At 39.6% G+C, this 25,331-nt stretch overlaps 1 protein-coding gene across 1 annotated transcript in view; it reads left to right on the top strand.

The window, feature by feature from the left end:
• The window catches only part of TAF3 (TATA-box binding protein associated factor 3), a gene marked incomplete at both ends in the record, with an annotated part of 111,536 nt that overhangs the window by 83,502 nt on the left and 2,703 nt on the right, over window positions 1-25,331 (top strand). The window contains 3 exons of the mRNA XM_079549740.1: window positions 1,195-3,017; window positions 7,767-7,849; window positions 23,335-23,590. Of these exons, the coding sequence (XP_079405866.1) occupies window positions 1,195-3,017; window positions 7,767-7,849; window positions 23,335-23,590 (2,162 nt within the window). The remainder of the gene's footprint in view (window positions 1-1,194; window positions 3,018-7,766; window positions 7,850-23,334; window positions 23,591-25,331) is intronic.

The following is a 25,331-nucleotide window of genomic DNA, read 5'->3' as shown; positions in this document are numbered from 1 at the left end:
AGAGGATAAAGTGCTTGGCTGTGGTTCAGGAGATCAGAGGTTCTCATTCTCAAACTTGCCATGGATTTTCTGGGAGATATTGAGTGAATTTTCTCCCTTCTCTGCACTCTAATGTGACACATGTGAGACTGAAGACGATGGTATATGTAGGAAAAATTGAGCAATTGCAATTGAAAAACAAAATAATTTATCAAAAGCAGAGCAACCATACATGAGACGTCCACTAGCTAGCTTTAAATAGTGCCTGATGTTCATAACTGTTCATGTTTCAGGATTTGTTTTATTTTCAAAAGTTGGCTTTTTTTGGTCCCATAGCCTGAGTGTCCACTTGCAACTCAAGCATTAGGTGTATTCCTCTGACAGAATATCTTTCATTTTGCTTTCAGTAAAGCAGGAATCCAGTTTATGTTCTCCAGAATTGCTCCATGATGCAAAAAAACACCAGTAAGCAGGGTGATGGGGAGATGAATTTCAAAGGTGTGCTCCTGATCCAAACCAGCACACACACACAGTGACACAGGGGTGCTCCCATGTAATCATAATAACTAATGTCCACATACAGCAAGCTGTTAAGATGAATCAGAAACAGATCCTGGCAGTTGAGCAAAACTCAGTCTGCTGCTTCATCCTTCAGGCTGCACCGCTTCAAGAAAAACAAATCCAGTTTAGGAAGACATCTTCCTAGTAGTTAATCCACCATCAAAATTCTGTGATACTTAAACAGGACAGCTAATTCCAGTGCATTTTACTTAAATGACACCTCACAGTCCACTTTGTTACAGGGGAAAAAAAAAAAAAAAGCCACTTTGACTTCTCTTCCATAGTTTAAAATGGATCAAGCAGGTTCATGTAATTCAAACTGATGCAGCAAGAAATAACCAGGGCATTTTCATATGTCACCTGCTCCGGAAAGTTTACCACTATGGGTGAGGTCTGCCCTCATGTCTTTCTCTCATGTGTTTGATGTTACACTGGAATGGGGGGACCTTCCAGTTGTGACAGCAGGTGATGCGAGCCAGAAGTAGCTCCTGACTTTTCTTTCAAATAAACTGGTATGAAGTGGTTTTATTGGCAGTTAATGTAAGAGGTAGCACATGAGGGCTAACATGCACACGAACTTTTGATGCTTATTTGTTTCTGTAAAATGCATTTTGAATTATCCCTAATGCTTTTTTAAAATTCTCTTTGTTGCAGAAGAGGAAGAGGAGCAAGTACCAACTGATGGAGGTACATCTGCAGAGGCCATGCAGGTGCCGCTGGAAGAAGAGGGAGATATGGAAGAGGACGAGGCAATTAATGATGAAAATTACTTGAGCAAGAGACCGTTAGAAAGTCCTGATGCTGAAGAATTTCCACCCATGAAACGACCAAAACTATCCGTTTCTAAAGGAGACGCTCCAGATGGAGCTTTGGAACCACGTGAGCCTCTTAGCTCAATAAACACTCAAAAAGTACCTCCAATGCTTTCTCCAGTTCATGTTCAGGACAGTACAGACTTAGCCCCTCCTTCACCAGAACCACCAATGTTGGCTCCTATTGCAAAATCACAAGTGCCAACCCCCAAGACATTAGAGTCAAAGCCGCTTGCACCCAAGACAAAGTCCAAAACAAGTTCTCCAGGACAAAAGACAAAATCACCTAAAACTACTCCCTCACCAGTGGTTGCTGGAAGTCCCATACGTTCACCAAAAACTGGATCCAAAGAAAAAAAGTCACCAGGTCGCGCCAAGAGCCCAAAAAGTCCCAAAAGTCCAAAGGCTCCTGTTCATGTTCCCCCACCACCTGTTAAGCCCGAAACACCAAGTAGAACCCCTCTGGCTGCATTAAGTGACAAAATAGGAAAGGAAAACATTCAAGTAAAACAAGGACAGACACCACCCGAGCCTGTGACCAAGCCAAATATTGAAAACCAGACTAAGAAATTACCAGTGATGGACAAGACTATTGATGATTCAATAGATGCTGTGATTGCTCGTGCATGTGCTGAACGAGAACCCGATCCCTTTGAGTTTTCCTCTGGTTCTGAGTCAGAAGGGGAAATTTTTACCAGTCCGAAAAGACTTTCTGTTTCGGAGACTACAACTACAACTCCTAAACCTTCTGTTTCTGCTAATTGTTCTAATAAGGCAGGAGCAACTCCGGTACCTCCATCAGGTGGGACTTCAAGTTCAGACATTTCATGGACAATGGATGACTCGATTGATGAGGTCATTCGAAAGGCAAACATGGGAACACCTTCTAATCCACCTGCGAACTTCGCTTACTTCTCTTCTCCTTCTGCTTCACCGCCAACTCCAGAACCTCTTCTCAAAGTCTATGAGGAGAAAACCAAGTTGGCCTCATCTGTAGAAGTAAAAAAGAAACTGAAGAAAGAGCTGAGGACAAAAATGAAAAAGAAAGAGAAACAAAAGGAAAAAGATAAAGAGAAAAACAAGGAGAAAAACAAGGAGAAGGAAAAGAACAAGGAAAAGGATAAAGACAAGGAAGCAAACAAGGAGGCAAAGTTTCAGTGGAAGGAACTTCTCAAAGATGATGAACATGATCCCTATAAATTCAAACTAAAAGACTTTGAGGATGCTGACACAAAAGTAAAGTTGAAAGATGGCAATACCAAAAAAGAGAAAGAAAAACATAAAGATAAGAAGAAAGAGAAGGAGAAAGGCAAAAAAGACAAGGATAAGAAAGACAAAGAGAAAGTTAAAGATAAGAGTAAGGAAGATAAGATAAAGCCTCCATCAGCACCTCTTGTGTTACCTCCCAAAGAAATGTCTTTGCCCTTGTTCAGCACACCAACTGCCATGAGACTTCCCAGTATGTTACCTTCCTTGTCTCCTATGCTTCCTGAAAAGTTGTTTGAGGACAAAGAAAAACCAAAAGAGAAGAAAAAAGACAAAAAAGAGAAGAAGAAAAAGAAAGAAAGGGAGAAAGATAAAGAAAAGGAAAAGAAGGATAAGGAAAAGGAGAGGAAGGAAAGAGAGAAGAAGGAGAAAGAAAAAGAGAAACATAAACATGAAAAGGTGAGTTGTTTAAAAGAGCTGAGATGGCATACTTGTTTGATAAGTGCACATGGATTCCTGAATTTGCTGCTGAGAAGCATATCTGATTACGTAAGATATGTGACCACAGACTTCATACACTTTGAAAGAAACAAACAAAAATAAATAAATAAATAAAAACACCTCAAAGTAAGAAGTACCCCAGAAATTTCAGGTATTGCTCCACTTCTTTGAGAAGCAAAAGAATGGAAGCTCAATTTGGTGAATTCGAAATATGAGATTGTCTTGCCTTGGTTTTGGTTTGATTTGGTTTGGTTTGGTTTTGCATGAGATTTCTGGTTTTCCTCAACTCACTTTTCACTTAGAAAAGCCAAGACTTACACTCACTGGCAGAATGCAGAACAAATGTATGCTCTGTTGCAATGCCCAAATTTTGTTCTGTAGATTTTCTCTAGTAGGGCCAACAGCCTTTCATATAAAATTCAAATTTAGTTTCTAGAAGCCTGCTGTTTCAGAGTTTGTAGAAGTCTGTAGGTTGGTCAGATGGCCATAAATGAGGAACAGACCACCCTGGAATAAGTCATTATTTGTATATCAGAGCTACTGAGTCCTCTATTAGGAAGACCACAGAGTTGCTTCAGTTAGATGGAAATAAGAAAATTGTTGTCAACCTGTAGTCTAAATGCATACTCAGAATGTTCAAATATCACCTTTCACTTAGAGTTTTAAGCTTGAGATGAAGAAGGGAGACCTGACTTTCAAATAGACTGAGCTACTTCTCCTGTAGCTCTTACTGATTTGTATCAGCCAAAGACAGTTCCTTCTTTCCAATATCACCTAATCTTGAGAATATCTTTAATATATAAAAAAATGAAACCAGCGTATTTGCATGTTATCTGATTTAAAATCCCATTAGGGATGACTTCCCTAATTCAAGGTTTGCTGTACTTTTTGTCACTTAAACTTATATTGTGCATTAAATTGTTAATACAAAAAAAAAAAAAAGCAGAAAAGAAAGAGATTGTCTTGGATACTGATAACCTTGGATACAGGATTTCCTTAATCTCTATCCTTAGCATTAGGAAGCATTGCTTACGTTCTGATTTTACAAAGATTCTCTTTACGTCCTGCTTTGAGTGTAATACACACTTTGTACAAGCTTGGACTTGGGATATTCCTTGCTATCCATTTTTGATGCTGTGAGAGACGGTACCCTGGTGTGCTACCAGGCAGATTTAAAGCAAACTGCTGGTTTCAAAACTTACACCAGTTTTTCAAGTTGGAAAATGGATTTTCGATGCAGAATCCAGGTGATCTGGAAAACTAACATTTGTCTGCCATGGATGGATCAGTGATTGACAGGGTGGTGTTCCAGCTGTCCCTGTTAATTTAATGTCTGAGTTTTAGCTTGCAGCAAAGCTGCTGCATGGACTCCTCCTTTTGTCTACATGGCAGCTTTCTCCCTGCCCCTCATGCTCGAGGCATTTTGTCAGTATCTGACTGAGAATTTCTGCAGACTTTTCTCTTTAAGTACACACATAGATAATGGAGGTAAGTTGCTTGTTTTTCGTATATTTTGCATTGTTCCCCAAATCTCTCCATCTAATTTGTTTTAGAGCAATATAAAAGCTACACAAACAAATATAAACTGGTAAAGCTTCAACAGAGACCAAACATATATGTATTAGGAAAAGGAGTCCAACAGCAATAAAAACTTGGACAAATTAAATTGACAAAGCTGCCCATTACCTTGGCAAAAAGTCCCTGTCAAAAGATAAACTTTAAAGCTAGAATGCATGAAAGAGTCCCCAGATAGAATTAAAATTTAAACTGATTCTTGATAGATAAGCTTTTTTAAAATCCACCTCTTTGCTGCAAGTCGTCAGGATTTTAAAAATAAATTTCCCCTTTAAATCTCTTGAGCGATTTTCATTTTTTGCAAGGCCGCACTGCTGGTGTCCTGGAAAAATGGAGAGTTAGAGCTTTATCAGTTGGTGCCCTGAGGTATGTGGCAAAGAAGCTAAATCCTTGAAGATTAGCAAAAAAAATGCAGCACATGGCAATAAGGGGCTTATATGACTACTAGTATTAGTTCAGGTGAAAGAAGTATTGCTTATACATAAAACTGGACAAATCCACTGACAATGTATTTTTAGTTAGCTACAAAGGAGTCTTATATTGCTGGACTTTACCTCTTTGGTGATTTGGGAAGCTTAGTAATCCACTGTAAATGCTCTTCTGCTGGCCCCAATTCCCAGTATTACTCCAGAATGCTGCTCTTTCGTTTTAACCCCTAAAAGTACATGTTTCCTTAATTTAGCTTTTAGTTCACACAATGACTTCTTTAGCCAGCAGTCATGCTGTAGGAGCAAATGATCAAGTTACTGCTCAGATGCTGAGCTTTGGAGGCAGAAGCACAACCTGGAAGGTTGGATTTGTGAGCTGACAGCAGCTGATGGCCATTACAAAATCTCAGTCATTACGTAACTCAGTCCTTAGCAAGTAGTACTATGCTTAAACAAAAGATCTAACTCTGTATAAGAATCCATGGTAGCATTTCTGTATATATTTTGTATAGTTACAGTTACTGTGTAAGCATGCATCCCGTCCTGTTGGGGAATTTAAGCATATTGCAGAGCTTTCCTTGTAATTTTGTCCCAAGTTGCTGGATAGGAAGACTCAGAGCAGCACCAAATACTCTACTGAAAATAAGCTAACTGTGTGCTGCAAAAGGACAGGCTGATGGCCGAAGAAGAGGAAATATAGGCAAGGCTTGCAGAAGAGCCTAGGAGCAAGGGTGCTGTCTTGCATGCATTACCAAATTAAAAGCAGACAATTGAAGCAATTACACCTTGCTTATATGATGGAGATTACCGGGCATGCTGTAGGAATGACTGAGCAGCTCGTGAGGCAGCTGCTGACCCAGTTCCAGCTAAACTTAATACTCTGAGCTGTAAACTAAAGCAGTCGAGGAACTGCTGCGTGAGGAATGGAGCTATCGTAGCATCGAGATAGAGCTTGCCAGTGCTGTCCCCAAATAAACTCCTCTTACTTGCAAGTAAAAATTCTACCGATGTAGAGCATGCCCACGGTATCCACAATGCACTTATCAACACTCCTTAATTTGCCCTCTGCTCCAACCTGCAAACCCTTTCTCTCCTCTTGTATCAAAAGATAATAGTTTGGATTGTTGTGGAGCACAGTTTTCTCTCAAAGCAGACGATGTAAGTATCTTACACTAAAAAGTCGTTTACGTGCTTTTCTTCTGCCACCATTGCTTGGAACCTCTTCCTGATATGCAGGTAGTAATGCAAAAATCTTAATACAGAGGACTAATGAGATGGGTGTCTCTCGGTGCTAAGCAGCAGTGCCTGTCCTAGGAAGTTTCATGTTTGAAATTGCCATGACAGAAAAGGATGTGGAGAAACCTATGATACAGTACGTAATCAGTACACAAAGCCGCATACCTGAGCCTCCTGTGCCCAGGATTCATTTCCTGCGGGTGATGCTACAGTTTAGGGTGCCAGGAAAGCAGTTAAAAGGCTTACCTATGGAAAGTAGCAGTGAAATCATTCCAGCCGTTTGGAGCTCCAGAGGAAAAAACTTGCAGCACTGCAGGGGAATGATGTCACAAAAAATTGTGCTGTATAAACAAAAGAGTGGAGAGTAGAGTAGCCTATGAAGCAGGCTAATACATATCCATGGAGTGCTCTTAGAGTAACTCCAAGTCCCAACTGAGTCCTTCCACTCTGGCCTCCCGTCTCCTGCACTGCTTTCTGTGCTTAGAATCAATGGTGTCTTTCCTTTCATTAGGAAAGCATTTTAAAGCAGATTCTTCCCAATGAGAATTACTCAGGTTTCCTTTTAGTGTACACGTACTATTTTTGTCTTTCAAGTTCTTGGACCAGATTCCACTACATTCTTATTTTATGAAATACGATGATGCATGTGCTCAAAACGAGATCAGTCTCCTTCTCTCTTTATGTATAATGTATATACACTTCTTTTCATGTATCTTAGTATAAGTTGAGCAACTCATATATAGGAAATCATTAGAGTTTCACACATAAAATCTGAGAGGATGCTGTACAGGTGTTGCAAAGCAATGGCTTCGTTTAGCTCAATGGAAGTCAGTAATTCCAAGATATTAATTCCAAGCATTTAAGGACGTCTTCAAGTGGTTTGAATCTACCAAGGCAGGAAATCCATCTGATTTCCATCTGAAAAATATCCATTAGAAACCTAGCTGAATTCCATTAAAAATCAGTGATTCTGTTATATCTATAACACTTTGTGAAGCATTCAGAGCTGATGCTAGAGGTTCATTTGCTTCCTCTTTGTCTAATTTTGTTAAAGAATATAATTTATGTGGTGAATCTGAGTAGTAACTGCTTGAATGTGTATCTCAGGAAAAAAAAACGTGCATACACCTGTCAAGTTTGAGCACTAAGGTCAAAGCATTTCATGTCATTGTTAACTGATTTTTTTTGTCTCTCTAAATAAATATTAAATCTTAACAAGGTGTGTGAGCTGTTACAAACACAGTGAAATTTCAATATAACTTTTTAGTCTAGAATTCATATTTCCGTGTTGCTCCCAACAAGGTGTAACCATCCACACTGCACCACGAAGATGAGAACAGCAATGTCAGTCATAAGTGTCTCATTGAACTGGTATACTCTGGTTAATTCTATCAGTGCTTTCTTGTAATTAATATTCTTTGGGAATCTCTTTACAGTCTTTGATTGGTGATTTTATTCCATTGCACAGATAAAGGTGGAACCAGTTGTTCCGGCTCCATCACCAGTTATTCCTCGGCTGACACTAAGAGTGGGTGCAGGCCAAGACAAGATGTAAGTACAAAATAAGCCATCTGCAATATGCCTTACACAGTTCTTCCTCTCTGGTGTGTAGCAGCTCTTACTTTCAGTTGGAAACGCTTTAATGTTAGTGGTAAATGACATTCATACAGCCATGAATGGGTTGAATGGGATCCTGGGCAGCCTGATCTAGTGGTTGGCAGACCTGCCCGTGGCAGAGGAGTTGGAGCTACATGATGCCCTTCAGAGTGAGCCATTCTATCATTCTGTGATGTCTTTTGACCATTCTGATGAAAACTCAAGCAGAACACTTACCAATAGAAACCTTTTAGACATTTTTCCCTTTTTGTTCTGCTCTGCAAGTGGAACCTATCATCTTCCATTCATCCTACTGTGTTTCCCAGTAACAATTAGAAGACTCCATCAAGACTCACATGCTGCCTCCAGTGACATTCAGCCAAGCTTCCATAATGGCTAGGTATCCCTAGTGTAACCTGCAGCTCAGTTTCATAATGCATTTTAACTAACAGTTGTTTTGTGCTTTAAAACACAACAAATGAAATGCCTTCATACACATCTATTTTATTATAATTGTTGATTATTTCTGAATGTACCTAACACACTTTAAATGTTTGTTCATTAGCTCCTTAATTATTGGGTGTTGTCATACAAATAATAGTTTCCTAGTACTCGATGACCATAAGTAGGTTGATCCCTATGCTCAGATTGTACAGCCGCCTGCTTATGCTGTAGAGGCTGAGGAAATGAAGCATCACTGGGCTTTATAGGCTGCTCCTGCCTTGTGTTTTCCTTTAATTGGGTTCTTCAGTGATTTTTTTTAATTGTGCAGAGTGCACTTTTATGTCTGATGGCAAACATGAGCACCAGATTTTTTATTTTCATTCATCCTATTAAATATTGCTAATCAAGTTGCTTCTCTTTTAAAGCCGTTCAAGAACTAAACCTTCTGATCACTAACTTTCCTGTGTTATAAGTTGAGTGGCATCTTTGATGATTATTCTGTTTTTCTCTGCTATCCTATTCCCCTAGCTTGCCCAGTAGATAATTTGTGAGCTATACTGGTGCGAAATTGCTATGGGACTTTTTAGTTTCTGTGAGAAACCACCCCAAATATCAGGACTTTTTCCTGTTCTCCCTATGCACATTAACCATTCCTGATTTTTCCCTTTCACAATATCTGAGTATGATCTAAAATTTCTGTGCTCAGACTGTGTGAAAGATCCTGCTTTTCAGAAGTTATCTGTCCTGCATTTAAAGCCTCAAAATCCATTTTCCTTCTCGAGGAGCTATAGATACTTTCAAACTTTTTTATTCAAGGGTTCTGGAAGTGTTTATATCAGGAAAAAAGTCATATTTTCAAGGCAGAACTTCTGAATTATGGCTCTGAAGCCATATTTTAGCACCAAAAAGTTGATTTTGCACCCACTCTTATCTCTCCTCCATCATTCTCACACCCACACACGTTTTGAAAAGAGATCTGATACTTCTGCTTGCTGCAAATAGTATGGGTACATCATTTTCAGCTGTGTCAGCCTGCGGTGGGTCAGAGATACTGACATCTAGGTTTTTGGCTTTCTGGAAAACCCATTTCTGTTTCTGCTTCCTTATGCATCTTTACTGGCTTAGAGGGAAGCTCCATCTCCTCCACTTGACACTTGTCCTTGCTACTGCTTTAGGCTACATAACCAAATGCGTCTTCAGCCTTTAGTATTCCATCTCTATTTGTTTACGTGTTTCCCTTTCCTACCTTAAGTATCTCCCCTCTATGCCTACTGTATGGGCCCCCTTAACATTATCTGAGTGTGATGGCTTTATCACCCACCTGTATCTGCTAAACAATGGTAAACAAGAACTATTGGAGCTTTGTTGGAGCTTTTAGGATTTGTCATAGTTTTCCCAGGCCAATTCCAGGAAGAAATTTGCTGAAGCAGAAGAAAGCACAGTTTGTACCACTTGGCTCAGGGTCTGGCAATTTTTTTTGTGTTGCACGTTGATCCAGTGTCTAATGAGCTTTCATGGGAGCTCTCCTACTGTAGATAATCATTTCGCTTTCATAAAACAATTAATATTTAGCCTGGACTCAGAGTATGATTTCATATGTGGTGCTCATTATTAGAAGTGATCGTTTGTGTGAAACTCTGAGACAAAGCACTGCATACATGGTTTGGGCTGCTGAATTAATTCCAGAAATCTCTGCCACCTGGATTTAAAGTTACTAGTTGCCCGACCACAGTAGATTCATAAACCTTTTACATAGCTGGTAAGGGACAGAAACAAGAGCAATGCTTTTGTGATGCGTTATACCAGGGGAGAGTTAAACTTACATTTCATGTGTGTTGATGATGAATATCAGGTAGTTGTGTGTCAATTGAGATGTCTCTGGAGTTTATACTAGCATAAGATTATTTTAAATTATTGTGAATGGCCATAGAAAGTTGTCTACGTTTTTTAGGATTGATAGAAAATGATGTATAAAAACTAGATAGGCAAATGAATTCTTTCAGTTCCCTCTGTTAGAAGAAAAAGCTGTTGGGAGGGTTTGGGAGCTACTTAAATACCTTTTCAGTTGGAAGTTGGTCTCTCTTGGGGAAACTTCATGCAAAAGATTGTACTTAGAGATCTTGGTGAATCCAAAAAGTATATATCACTGAATGGTAGAATCATTTAGGTTGGAAAAGACCATGAAGGTCATCAAATCTAAGCATCACCTAATGCTACCAAGTATTATACCAAGTATACCAAGTGTTATACCAAGTATAACACTATACACTGTGCCCCTTAGTGCTCCATCTACTTAACCACCTCCAGGGATGGGTACTGCACCACTTCCTTGGGCAGCCTGATCCAATGCCTGACCATCCATTGCATGAAGACATTCTTCCTAATATCAAGTATCTGAAGAAAAGAGGTCAGATTGAATGGCACTTAAAATGGAAATTCAGATTTCTAATGATGCAGCACAAGTTTAAATACTGCAGTGCTGAGGAAAATGATGTTGCCGTGGAGCAATTTCCAGTTATGTTGCTTCTGAGCTCCTCTGCTTGGACCAGTGTACAAAGCAATGCTGATTGTGGCAGAGGAGTCTCCTTCATTATTTTTTCTATGAATACAAGTATATTCTGGCCACTCAAGCTTGTCCAGCATGCAAATATTCTTCCAACACACATCAGTTCAAAAGAGATAGCTATTAGTAATGTCAGCTTAATAGACATGAAAATGTAGCTGTTCCTTTAGAGGGACGAATATAGGAAAAAATGTTACAGATCAGTGTTTTTTGGGGGGAGTGTTTTAACTGTGCAGTAAAACAAGAAGAAAGTAGATTATAATCAAAGCATTTCCATCTTAGTTGTAAACAATTACAGCAATACTTGCATGGATGCCACATTAGAAGAAATTTACTGGATTCCATTCTAATGCAATTAGAGCTAATTTTGTTCTTTAAATGAATAAAGGGTCAGCTAGTAAATCTAGTTTATCTCAAGTCCAGGCTCCAATAAATTGTTTTATTTAATTTGTTGTAAAAGATCTTATCCTTAATGGGCCTAACTCTTATTAGTTTGCTTGGGTTCTAAAATATTTATGACCACCTTTTTAGATATGATTTGAATGATATGTTGGAAGGTTTTTTCACTGTTTTTTTCCACTCCAGTGTTATCAGGGTAGAAGATTGCTAACTGAGTTAGTATAGGAAGGAACTGGAGATGCTATCTTTTTTTAAGAAAAGAAATTAAAAAGCACAAAGCTACTATACATGTTTCAATTTAAAATCATCTGCAAACGATGAGCAGAATTCTCTTATTCAGTTGCATCGTGGTTTCTTTTTGTCTAGTTATTTTTCCTAAGCATAAATCATTTCATACGCATAACTTCTAAAAACTTTCACACACACAGGTTTCATACACATAAGTTTTTAAAAAGCATGTTTATTGATGGGGTACTGACATTCCAGTTACTGGTTACTGCCACAGTTGATATAAACTTCAGCAAAAATATGTGCTGTAATTTCTGATACTTCAGATAAATTCTACATTTAAATATGATTTTTAAGTAAAAACACATGACTTTTGACAACATCAGACCACAAAGCAGAGTGCCATTTGTTAGTCATTGTTTCAGTGCTTCTGTGCCTTTATATATTTATGTACACATGAATGCAAATACATACATATGCATTTATACAGAGAGAGGGCAGTGTATATATATGTGTGTTTGTGAAATCAAGTTCTGAACTTCATACTAAAACATCAGGCTTTTCCTCCAGATTCTTACTGCATTGTATCATAGCTCTGCAATCAGCAGAGAACCTGGAAAGCAGACATGAATAGGGAAAAGACAGGTATTTTAACAGTGTTTAACTTGCAAATCTGGCCTGCTGCTCTTAATAAATTGCCCCTTGTCTCGGATATTTTTAATGTCAGCATATATGTAGCCTTCTCCAAAAAAATTGCACAGACTCAGATATGTGTGTCTATAAAAATGTGTATTAAATAACTTGTGGACTTGAAAATAAAATCCTAAAGGAATTAAGAGAGAGCTTTTTATCCATATATTTAATTGACTCCACTAAAGGCTTGTATCACTTGCTAGGACATTATCAGTCCAAGGCCTAACTTAGGCTCTTTTGGAGGCTCACTCAATGGCATGATATTCCCATGACAGCAGTGCCAGTAACGTGACCAGCTGACATCCTTTGGAGAACATCTGAAAGCCAAGTGGCAGTATAGACCAAATGTTTTTGTGAGCGTGGAATATGATCTCTCTGTATGATACTGGTGACCCAGAAGTATTTTTTGGGAACTAAGAGGGAAGCCTGTCCTGTCGTTTTGTGTTTTGTTGCACTGAGTCTCTGTGATTGATCCGTCTGACGACTTCCATCACAATAAGGTGCAAAAATAATGCATGTTTTTATAAGTTGGCAAAATGATACGTGTCTGACAAAGTAGGAACCTGTAGGGAAATACAGCCTGAGAAAATGGCATGATGCTGATGCTATAACCCTACTTGAAACACAGCTGGACTGCTGGAGGTGCTTATTTTTCATACATTGGTGGCTTGGGTCATCATTACTACTTGCTCAAGAACTGATTATTTTAAGTACAGACGTGGTTGGGCAGTAAAATTCCAGTAAAACAGTTCTTTATTCACTCCTTTTGAAATTGTGTAAAACTTTACCAGCTCACCTGCAGCAGAGTGCCACCAACTTTGTTATAGGATAACATTATCCTAAAACACTTGCCTGAAATGTGGTTCTCCTATCTGCAGCAAGTTTAATTTACAGAAGAATTGAATCATAGAATGGCTTGGGTTCGAAGGGACCTTAACAGTCATCTGGTTCCAACATCCCTGCCATGCACAGGGTTGTAATTGAGCTGCAAGTTCTCTAGAGATTAAATTTTGGGGGGAACGTCTCACACATACACATACAAAATCAGACTTTAAAAAAGGACCAAAAGAGGAGCAAAGAGATATTAGCAGTTCCAGGTGGATACACCTTTTTTTGAGCTGGTTAAAGACAAGAAATTAGACAAGGACTGTGTTGGTATTCCCCAGAGTTCACTGGGGATCTGTGGTTGCTGCAGAAACATGCATATGCATTTTTTGGGGAGTACTCAAAACACTGTGGGAGGTGTGAAAAAAGCTAGATATCTAAGATATGACTTTGCTCTTAGCTTCAATTAAACCAGAATTCTGCCACATGTAGTTTTTAAGAACGCATCTGATTTTTACAGTATCATGCTTGGTGGATATTCATGAGCTTCCATTTTTAATAAGGTCATTCTCTTTTGGATAAACAAGACCATATGAAAAATACTTCTGAACTTCAGGTGCTATTTAGCAGAAAGCCATTCAGATGCTGATCATTTAGATTACTGTCTATATAGTGTTTGCCCACAATGGCTGAATAATGGGGTTCATTAAACTCCCTTTGTAGACATATCCAAATTGTTTGCCTCTAGCTTTGGCTCCCTATGTGTGGCTAGAGAGGAGAGGATTGGCTTTTTATTGACTTGTCAAGCCATAGGTTTGCATTACCATCCAAGTAGCTCATGACCCATTCCATTTATTTCACTGTTTTGTGGTGGGGAAACAGGTAAAGAAATCCTGCTGGAAGCCCCTCCTTCTGCACGTTTTTATGAATAAGAGCAGTGTTTGTAGCAATTAAGGCACCGTGACCAAATCCTCCAAAAGATGTAATGCAAGCAGCATGGGGCTATTGTGGGACACAGCTGTGGGCGGTGTTGGTTACCCTGCAAGACGCTGCTTATTCAACAGAAAGCTCTGAAGGAGAACTTGCTGCAGAATTAAATAGGAGGGAAGAAGTGATACTTCAGGGAGGAAAATGTAGAAGGGCAAACCACTGTTTGGGAAAACTTAACAATAGAGTCCAGGCAACGAAAGTCTCTTGTTTATTGCAGTGCTAATGGGTATTCCAATTATTTTACAATTTAGCACTAAGCCGTGAAAGACTGAGTTAACTGTGTTAACAGAACTAACGCTCTGGGTGCCAATCCAGCTTTTGCTGTGAGGTGGAATAGAGTGTGTAATGGTTAAATCATTTTGATATGATCAATAGACCACCTAAGTGAGCAGTCAGAGCGATGACAAATGATCGCGCTCCTCTCCGAGAGATGTTCTTTAGGAATTCCAGTGATCTTTGCAGCTCTCATAAATCTTTGTACGTGTGTGTTTGTGTGTGTGTATACAGACACGCATTTTTCTGTTCTATAATTGTTAAATTATAAGAGCTGGAGGACTGATTTTTCAATGCCTTTTTAAATTCTGGATGGATATGCATTTTAATGGAGATATTCTTCTGCATATGATTCATATCCCTTTTCTGATCGTTCTGTTTGAGTGTAACATATTGGCCCTGATCCTGCAGTGAAACCCCCATGTGTGGTCTTGTATCCATCCAAAAGTCCTGTTCACTGCAGTGGAGGTTCCTCAGCCCCTCCCTTGCTGCAAGATTGCAACTTTCAAATGAAAAAAAAAAGTGAAGACTATTTTACCAAAAGAAACAAATAATCAGTTTATATTTCTGAAGTTGATCTGGAAATTTTTTTTTCTTCTCTGAGTCTGAGTTATTTCCAACATCGGATTTAGTCTCTAGCTTTTTCTTTTTCTTTTTTTTTTTTTTTTTTCTAATTACAGAAGCCACCCTTGACTAATTATTCATTCAGCTTATGGTAGGTGGTAGGCTGCGACAAATAAATTATTTCATTTTGCTGCTGGCCATGTCAGGTGGTGACTCCAGAAGTGAATCTTTAAAAAGGCTTGAGTCATTAGGAAGCAAAACAACTTACTCAGAGTATCTTTGCTTTTTCTCCTTGTTGCTCAAGAATAAAAAATTGTATACTGTACACCTCAATTAAAGAAAAGGATGTTTCAGGCAAGTTTAGACACATAAGCCAATTGCTTGTGTAAATGGACGTGGCCTTATTAAGCACAACAGAAATTGATCAAATACATGTGAATGAGTGGAAAGGCATTTGTTTAAAGAATAGGCTTTGCCTGGATAGAAGGTGACTGCAGGAGCCAAATGCTGTTTTGTTATTGTTTCTATTAGAGTTGCTTTTTTTATACTGAAGTTTTCATGCAAAACTGAGTGGACTATATAGGCTAAAGAATATGTATTTTAGTTCCTGAGAGCTGGACATGGACAGGAGGTCCACGGAGAAACTACCTTCCATAGATGCAAGAGAAGAAGATGCTCTTACTTGAATTTAGTAGAGCTGTTCTCTGAGCAGCTGAGTTGTAGCTGTACAGAGCCTGCAAGGTAACAAGTTAGAAATTACCATTGTAGAGGTTTCTGCACCCATTGATGGCACAGTTTCCTAGTAGTTAATGAAATTTTGTATTCTACCCTGGTTGAAGAGGGCGGATGTACAAGTAATTTATAAGCTGTCTCCAGATCATACATTCCATAACATTTCCCAGAATAAATGACAAGAAAGGGCAGTCTGCAGTGAAAACGTCAGAGAAAGTTTGCAAAGAGCTCTGTGGAATGAGCATGTTTTACCAGTTTCTGGTTTTGCTGTTGAGAACTCAGCACAAGGGGACGATGCTTGGTGGTTTTCTGTCAAAGATCTGAGCAGCTTGTTATGATAAGAGAGAGAAGAAGACGAGAGATACCAAGACACCACGCTACCAGCTCCATTTTGTTTTGTCAGACTGATGATGAGCCACCTGGAGCTGTAAATCGGGATGGTGAGAAGAATAGGAGGGAGATGTGGGAGTCATTTGCAGAAAGGTATTTGTGGTTTTGGGGAGAGATAGCCTGGTGTAACAGATATGGAGGATGGAGGCCAAGGACAGAACTGTTTCACTTAGAGTAATGGAAAAATAAACAGTAGAAAACGTGTAATTCAATTTCAAGAGTGCAAATGTCCATAAACCAGAAGAGATAAAGTCAGCTGGACTGAAGACCTAATGGATTCAGAAGTGGTAATGTCTGCCTATGGAAAGGGAAGGCTTGCAGGAAATGAATACATTTATCAGTAACTCCTTCAAAATGTGTTTTGGGTATAAGCATCTTAACCTCTAGGAGAAAAGGACTGTTAGCAAAGAAGTTACATCTTCAAAGCAAAAGAATGTGGGGGTGAATTCAGGCTTGCCATAAGTCAAGCTGAATTAAATGTTGCATGGGATACTGAGCAAATAGGAAAAGAAGGGAAAACCATGGGAGTGAAGACAGGGAGGAGGTGAAGGATAATGCAAGTATGTGCCAAGAACAGAGTCACAGAATATTCCAAGTTGGAAGGGACCCACAAAGTTCATCAAGTCCAACTCCTGGCTCCACGCAGGACCACCCATGATTCAAACCCTGTGTCTGAGAGTGTTGTCCAAACACTCCTTGAACGCCAGCAGCTTGGGGCCGTGCCCATTGCCCTGGGGAGCCTGTTCCAGCATCTTCAATCCTATGTTCATTCTCCCCTGTACTGAGAATTAGGGCAACGTGAATAGTGGCAGTAGATTGACAGTGGTGAAAGTTAACTTTAATAGATCAAGAAGTGAAATATAGGGATGTTTGCATACTGTCAAAAAAGGGGAATAATCTTCCAAGTCAGAAAATAGCTGGCTTGTGAATTTTCAGACTAGGGGACAAACAATTCTTGAATACATTTAGTTCTACTTTAAAACTTATTGTTGGTTAAATCTGAAGAGTACCAATTTTACATTATTTAATAAATAATGTAAAAGAGCAAATAGAAATGCTGAAGAAGAGAAGAAAGGGAAAGTGTTCTAGATACCTGTTGAAGCAATACAATTAATTACAAGTTTTGAAGGAAGAGCTATTTAAAATCTTGGAAATAAATGGAATAAAGCACAAAATGAAAGTAAACTGTGCTAAGCCAACTTGATATTAATCTTTGATAAAAACAACTGATTTTTTAGCTTAGCATGGTCCCTTTGGCACTGGCAAAGGCTGACTTTTTTGCCATGCATCTCAGGGCCTAGAGTGACTGCCTCCACCTCCCAGTCGTGCAGTACATGAGGAAGTAGTTGCTGAGTGCTTGATCAAGTCACATCCCCTCCAAAGAAAAGTCTGCACTGCAGAGGAGAAGAGTTGGGACTTTCATATGTGCATGGCTGGAATAAAATTGACAGCTGTCCTATCTTCAGGAGAAGGGATGCTGTCTTCTATGAATGAAAGATGGCAAATCCAAGCTCCTTAGATTTTAGGTAGATTTTAGGTAGATACTCTCATAGTGAAGCTGACAGAGATGAGGATTAGTAGAGGAACTGTACAGTAGAAAAGAACTAGCTTCAAGAAAGCTAGCAACTGAGAGCTGAAGGAGAGCTCATGTAACCAGAGAAGAGGTTACTAGTGAACATGCTCAAGGATGTGTTTTGGCACTGATATGATATAATAATTTCATTTAAAAAACTAGTCACAGTAGGAGGCAGAACACTGATGTCATTTTTTGTCAGTGAGGTTGAAGGACCACATCATCAGTGCAACTGAGGACCTGATGGTTGTCCAGAAAGAACTGGGAAGGGAAAAAAATCATTTTTAATTCAATAAAAGAAGAAATGCAGTTTAGGCTTTGTATCTGAAGAGTACCAAAAGAAATTTCAGCCAGAAGGAAAGAGCTGGTCAGTAGGTATATCATTATAGTAGGTGAATTAAGTGGGTGAGGGATCATTAGTTGACTGTACAGTGGCAGTTACCAACGTGATGCAAGCATGACCGTAAGATGCATTGCAAGTGGTAATTTTAGCTGAGATAGTGGAAGTGTGTCAGCCGTCACACAAGAGCCTGCTGATATTTCATCTAAAATGTTATATTCAGGTCTTGAACGCTGCTTGTGTTCAGGAACAGTGAATTGTAGAGAGCAAATGTAAAGGGGAGCACTGTCAGGGTGAGCATGGGGCTGCTATGTTATGATAGAAGAGGAGGACAACTTTGTGTGTTTTGTCTAGCATGTGAAGAGGGGATATGATTGCTGGCTACAAGTACATCAGGCAAATAAACATTTTGGAGGGAGAAAGCTATTTAAGTAAAGAATAACGTTGGCACAAAAACAAATGGGAATTAATTGGCTATGAATGGAAGCTGGAAATTAGGAGAGGTTTCTGAGCCACCAGAGCAGGGAGATCCTGAAATAGGGTAATAGTGGGGACAAAAAGATTAACTGGTTTTAAGATGAGGTTCAGTAAACTTGTGAATGGGATTAGGTGACACACTGCCTTTGAAATTGCTAGATTCATCTGTCCAGGAAGGGGTGTTTGCAGGGTTTTGCCACAGTGTTGAAATGAAGAATGAGCTGTTGAGCTCCTCGGGCACCATCAAAGCTCTGTACACATGCACAGACCCTCTGCCACCTACATTAGGCCAGACGACATCCACAGAAATGTATGGCATTTTGAAATACGTGTTCTCTTTGATAGAGAAGAATGTAACATTGCAAGCAATTAATCACATGAAAATACGTTTTTATTAGTATTTCAAGGTTACATATTGAAGTCTTTTCACTTGCAAAATTGCTAGAGGCTTGGCTGGAGGTTTGATGCATTTTGGCACTCTGCAAGCACGCGAGCTGGTCATAGCACGTACTTGTGGAGCTTCTATTTGCCAATACGACTTGTTTGCACAGAATAAAATATTCAGCAGGGCATAAGAGAGATAAAAACTAAATTTCCCTTTCTAAAAGTAATATGGGAATTAGCTTACATTACAGAGTTTAAATTACACCAATTCTCCTCCAGGGTTGGAATAAAATTTTCAAAATAATCTCTAATCTGTGAGGAATCTAAACCATATGGAAATGTTCCTAATTCCCCTAGGTGTTTTTGACACTTTTACCCATAGTTCTTAGAGTATTTCATTTTTTTTCTAGTGGAGCTATCTCAGTTACAAGTCTGAGATTTCCCAGTAATCAAAGTAGTTACGTCACCTCACTTTCTAGCATTGAAGAACTTGTATCAATAAGGGCATATCAACACTAATAGATAAAAATAGCACCCGTAATAATGTGAGTGACAGTTGTGCTAGTTATAATTACATTGGTATAGTTGTTGGGGATTTTGCTGCGTACAAATGACCTTGAGCTCCTGCTCCTTGCTTTAAAATCGGTCCTGGTTTTAGAAGGCAATTAGAGCTTTAGAAACGTTGTTCCTCTTCTAGGCAGAGCCCGTGCGATTCTGGTCCATACTGTTCTCAGTACTGATACGGCATATTTTTTGGAGCCAATCACCCATAGCAATCATTCAACTCTGTGGCTCATATCCTATTTTTGAAAAGCCATTTCCTTTCGATGCACATGTCTTTTCCCTCTGTTTATGTGAAGGAGTCAATGGTGCTTTCAGCCGTAAGGGTAAGAATGAAATCAAATAAATTACTTCCAAAGATAGGAAACTATTTCACACCTTGGAGCCTCATTTTGCTCCAGATGTAGCATGTTACAGCTCATGCCAGTTAGAAGCGATTATAAGCTGACTAAAGATCATGACACTAAAGATCTCAGTAGAGATCTCGTGAGCCAACACAGTTTTCGTACCATTTGGGTTTGGATCTGTCTTATGTGAACAGAGTGATTGCCCTGGAGTAATAACAAAAATGGGATTTCATTAACTCTGCCGTTTTTAAGGGGTTTACTTTAAACTTGTTATCAACACATGTGTTCAATTATAAATACACTGAGGTTCTGTAAGAAATACAGTCCTGTTAGCATTTAAGGAGAAATCCAATGAGAATTTGGGTTGGACACAACCAGACACACAGTATTTACATTAATTCTTTTTTTTTCCTTTTTTTTAAGGGAGTGGTAGCCTTTAGTTATGATTTATGAAGGCTCTTGTTACCACATCTATGCCAAGGGTTTTCTCACACCTCTTCATTCTAGGGGAACTATTTTGATTCAAAAACAGCTTTGATTTTTATCTTTCAGTGCAGAATATGCATGTGTGATACACTGCCAGGCAAGCAGCATGCGGAGAAGTGTAATTCTGGTCTTGGGACTCCAAGTGTGTAGATGGTGATTGGTGTTCATTTGTGTTTGATTACCATGAAAAATTATGAATCCAGCCTTGATTTTAGAGTTTTTGGACCTTGAACGATGAGGAGGGATATTTTCCTCTTACTTAATATTGTACTTACAGACTTGTAACAGAAAAGCTTTGATTTTGGAAGCACATTTGGAAGGAATGTAATGATTTGGAAAAGCACATTTGGGAAGGAATGTAACAATATAGGTATGGTGATGTCCAGATGTGCAGTTTAAATCCCAGCATGGACCTCAGTAGCAGTAGCACTGAAGCTTTTCTGTAGTGAGTGCCGCCTACCTGCAGCGTGCTCTGTGCCTCACTGCTCTTGTCTGTAAAATAGATCTCATAAATCTTGCCATCATTTACATACTGTTTTGATATCAGGTTTCTCTCTGAGTCTGAAGTAACATTAATTATTAGTCGTGGGACTGCTATTTCCCTTTGATTTCTTCCCACCTCTCTGTTGCTGTGTGTGCAAGCCCCTTTTTCAGGAAGGAGGACAGGCCCAACCACCCTCTCTGCGATTACCCCATCACCTCTAATGGTGTAGCACAAAGCCATTCATTTCTCCACTCTGGAGTCTTAAGTCTCAGAACTTTATTAGCCCAAGGGAGTGGTAGGGCCAAGCGTGCTCCAAAATGCCGATCTCCCGTTTTGATAACTGAGTTCTAAAAATCAAGATAAACAAGCTGCCCTATATACTGAACATGTCTTAATTGCACGCTTCAAGCAAGCCAGACAATCAATGAGTATGTGTCACCCTCTAATGAATATTTGTAGTTTTTGAAGATTTCATTTGTGATGTTCCCTACAGTTTCTGCAGCCATTATCAGAGTGGCTTTCGAAGACCCTGTTCAGGAGGAGAACCTGGCTTTATCTGACCGGGAAACTCTATAATTTGATTTAATACTTAAGTTGGGCATGGTCACTCTTATTCAAATTGTATTAGCTAATTCTTCTCTTAAACTGTTTACATTGTGTGTAAAGTTGTGTTTAAAATTCTTTTAGCTAATATATTTCCTAGTCCAGACTAGGGAAGGGTTGACTCCCCAAAGAACTCATAGCAGGACTTTGTTTACTTGGAGCAGGGTAGAAATGGGGGCGGAAGAAGGAATAATAATGTTTGAATCTATACAAATGGCTTCGACTAGGCCAAATATTTTGCTCGTCATCTCTCTCCTCCTTTATTAATGCCAAGATTTTTTTTTTTAAGAGGTGGTTCGCAAGTCACAAATGGACTTTGCAAGCCATGGGAGCATTGCCCACCCTCAAGGTCTTAGATGCTCAGCTTTGGGAGCAGTGAACAACAGAAGGCACCAAAGAACTGGGGTATGAGTCAGCAGTGTCCCCTGGCAGCTCAGAGGGCTGTTAGGGAAAGGTTCTGCACCAGAGGGAGGTGGGGATGGAACTGGGCAGTGGTCGTGGCACCGATCTGCCAGAGTTCAAAGAGTGTTTGGACAATGCTCTCAGACACAGGGTTTGAATTTTGGATGGTCCTGTGCGGAGTCAGAAGTTGTATTCAGTGATATATGTGTGGATGCCTTCCAACTTCATTTATTCAGTGATTTTATGCATCAGAGCTGAAATGCCCACTTGTAAGGAGCCCCAGTGAGCCAAAGCTTCTAAACTTGCTTAATTTTGTTTTTCTTCTAACAGTCACTTACAAGAGGTCTCAGAATGTTGGTGTGTTGGCGGAGTTGTCAGACTAATCAAGAATCCCAAACCCATTGCTCTGTTTTCTCTTTCCTAAAACCTTCCATCGTTCTGATTTAGTAGTGAAGTAACATATCTGGGGAGAAAACATATTATCTCAGCCAAGCTTTAAATATTGAGTAGTTCCAACCTTTTTCTCAGTTGATGACTCGGATTATTGACTTGAATGTCTCTGATCCTATCGATACTGCCTTTTGAATATCCTAAGAGAGAGGCACTACTTCTGAAATTGCCTGTAAAATTCCCACTGATGGTGGAAGTTGGTTTTTCTCCCCTGATTTTCAGGAGCAGTTCCAACTTGATTTTCATCATGGTTTTCCTCTTCCTTTTTTTTTTTTTTTTTTTTTCCTTTCTTAGATGTCCTCCTCTCTGGAATGTGTAACCTTTCTTTCTTTAATTTTCCTTCTTCCTCTAGTCCCTACACAAATTAATTGTACTCCCACAGTTACCATTCAAATGTAAATAAGTTAAATGATTTACCAAAATGTGGTAAAAACAAATAGTCCTATCCAGTGTTTTGTTTGGGGTTTTTCTGTTTTGTTTTCTAAAATGTCCTTTTGCTTCTCGCTGCATTTCTAGTCTAGAGTCTTACAGTAAGAGCCTTGTCTGTTAAAATGTATGCACATCAATAACACTATATACTAACATTCGTTAGTAAATATTGGGTCCTGTATCCCCCTTCCTGAGCAAGATTATTCTATACTTTGTATTTACTAGAGCTACATCCTGTCTACTTCAGCTACTCGAGTAAGTAGCAATATTTTAACTGCAGAGTGTATAGTGTGCGTCATTTATTTGTCCTGACTAGATCTGCTGCTGATTACGTAAACATTTGAGGAAAGAAATACCAAACCAGCAAATATTTGCAGAACCCCTAATGTAGAATCTTAAGAGGATGATATCGTCTCGCAGTTTGAAGATTAAAATCAGTGTTGTTCACAGCTGATTAACTTTCCTTTCTAATATTTCCCACAAATTGAGCTAATGTAATAAAACTTAACGAAACAAGGTTTAGTAAAGCCACAGAGAATATTTATATGACAGCAGGCTACAGAGTGGTTCAGGCTGTCCTGGCATTCACTTTGTAATAGCTCTGTACTTCATCCTGTCCTGTAGTCAGGATCTGTGGATGGATGTGGCAATAAGAGCGGTCCTTGTGTTTGGTTGAAACAGCCTCTTTGCTGACTTAAAGGTGATGTGAATTAGCTGTACTATATTTTCTTTATATCTGCCCAGCGATCAACCATTGCCTTCTTCCCATCAACTCTTAACGATCCCCATTTTTGGTCCTACAGAGTCATCAGCAAAGTGGTGCCAGCCCCAGAGGCCAAACCTGCTACTCCTGTGAGCCGGCCCAAGACACCTCCCCCTGTGCCATCGCCTGTACCAGCTCCTGTGCACGTCACCCCTCCTCCAGCTCCAGCTCCTGCTCCTCCACAGCCTACAGTCTCACCTGCCCTACTTCCACCAGCATCCCCAGCCGTCTCTGCAGCTGGAGGCTCCAAAGCACCTGTTAGGAGCGTGGTGACTGAGACCGTCAGTACTTACGTGGTAGGTGGCATGTGCTGTGATGTGTTGTCCCAGTGACATTCATCTCCTGAACTGCTGAGCTTCATGGTGACTCATCACTTCAAACTGATGGCATTAGACTTGTGATGTTACTCTCTGCTCTGGCCCTTGCTTCCGCACACTTGCTTGGAAGGGTTAATAGTTAAAACACTATTGGGCTAATTTTTTTCTGTCTTCCCAGCTCAACATTTAAATTAATTCCAACAAGCCCAGTTGTATCCCACTTGGAATTTTCACCTGGAGCATATATTTTTGGAGATGACGTTTTTTTATAGATACTTTCATAGCCCTAAATTGAAACCTCAAATGTCAAACTCACCATAGATTTTGCTGTCAGGCAGAAGAATCTGATTTAGCCCTCATTTGTAGTGTGCAGAGTGCACTGTTCTCTATCCTGCTTTCTCCAACATACAGAAACTGCACGTTTGTGCATCTGAATTTGTAGAATTTGCTCTGAACTTGATTTCTCTTTGGCACCATTAAAGCTTCTTAATTACTCCACATAGAATGGCTTAGGTTGGAAGGGGCCTTAAAGCCCATTCCGTTCCAACCCCCCTGCCATGGATGAAGTTACCACCCACTAGGTCAGACTGCCTAGGGCCCCATCCGAGTCTCCCTTCCAACAGGATGAAGGGGCTACATTCTCTAAACAAGCACAGACACACCTCTGGGTAGTGCTGGGACTGTTCTGCTATGGAAAATTTTTACTCTAGATGCAGTGTAAGGTGGTAGTCCTACCATTTCTAATCACCGAAGAGCAGCAGATACCGCCAACAATAGCAGCAGTGTTGTAATCCTCCCTGCCCTGGCTGAGTTCCAGCTTGGTTGGTGACACCTTGCTTATCTATAGCGGGTACCAGTTTAAAACTCTCACCATTTGAAACTCCTGAAACTTGCTTTTATTACAGAGCTTTCTGTACTTCGCTTGCAAAGTCTGCATGATTTTTTTCCTTTTTTTTTTTTTTTTTCCTCCTTCCTGTTTTTATAATGATTCCTAGTGTAAATCTACCCTGCTGTTTCCAATGGAGAAGGTGCTCTTCCCTGCTTGACTTAAACTGCTGTATCATGTTACTGGTCTCTATTTAAACAGCTGCTACATTTCACTCCAGAGTTGGTTACAGTATTCGACTACCTCACATAGGCTGTGCATATCTTTGGGATGAAGATATGCATCCTCACCTCCTTTATCACAGCATAGGTGTGATGCCATCCTTACTTATTACAGTAGTGTCCAGAAGCTTTGCAATTCTCTCTAGGAGAGAAACATTTTCAAAATACTGTACTACATCCAATTTTACCTAGTAAGCATTGGAGGCAAATAAATGAGAGGTGATGGGTGTTTAAGGAAGGAAAACCTGTTACTTTTCCTAAGGCCAGTGTTTCAGTGGTAACACTCTTACTGCCTTGGGGAGAAATTGGAGGATTCTATTCAGTAGACTCTGGGTTATTTGTTTTTTCTTTTACAGTTGAAACCAGGGCTTTAGTGTGTTAAGATCCAAGTACCTTTGCAGGCAGAGAGATTCCTGATGTGAGAAGTTTCTAAGTTAAGAAACTGAAAGAGAGGTTGGGGAAAAAAAGGAATAATTAATAATTTTAATAGCTTTTTCTATGGAGGGAAGTCAGGACTCAGAATGATGAAACAGTTTTCCCAAGGTCAACTGGGAAAGCTTTTCTAGAGATAGGATTGGAGCCAGTGTGACAGAGGTGCACAACTCCCTTCCGC

This window comes from Tetrao urogallus (genome assembly GCF_951394365.1).
Source record: "Tetrao urogallus genome assembly, chromosome: 1".
Classification (NCBI taxonomy): domain Eukaryota; kingdom Metazoa; phylum Chordata; class Aves; order Galliformes; family Phasianidae; genus Tetrao; species Tetrao urogallus.
This window is presented reverse-complemented; position numbering and strand designations above follow the sequence as displayed.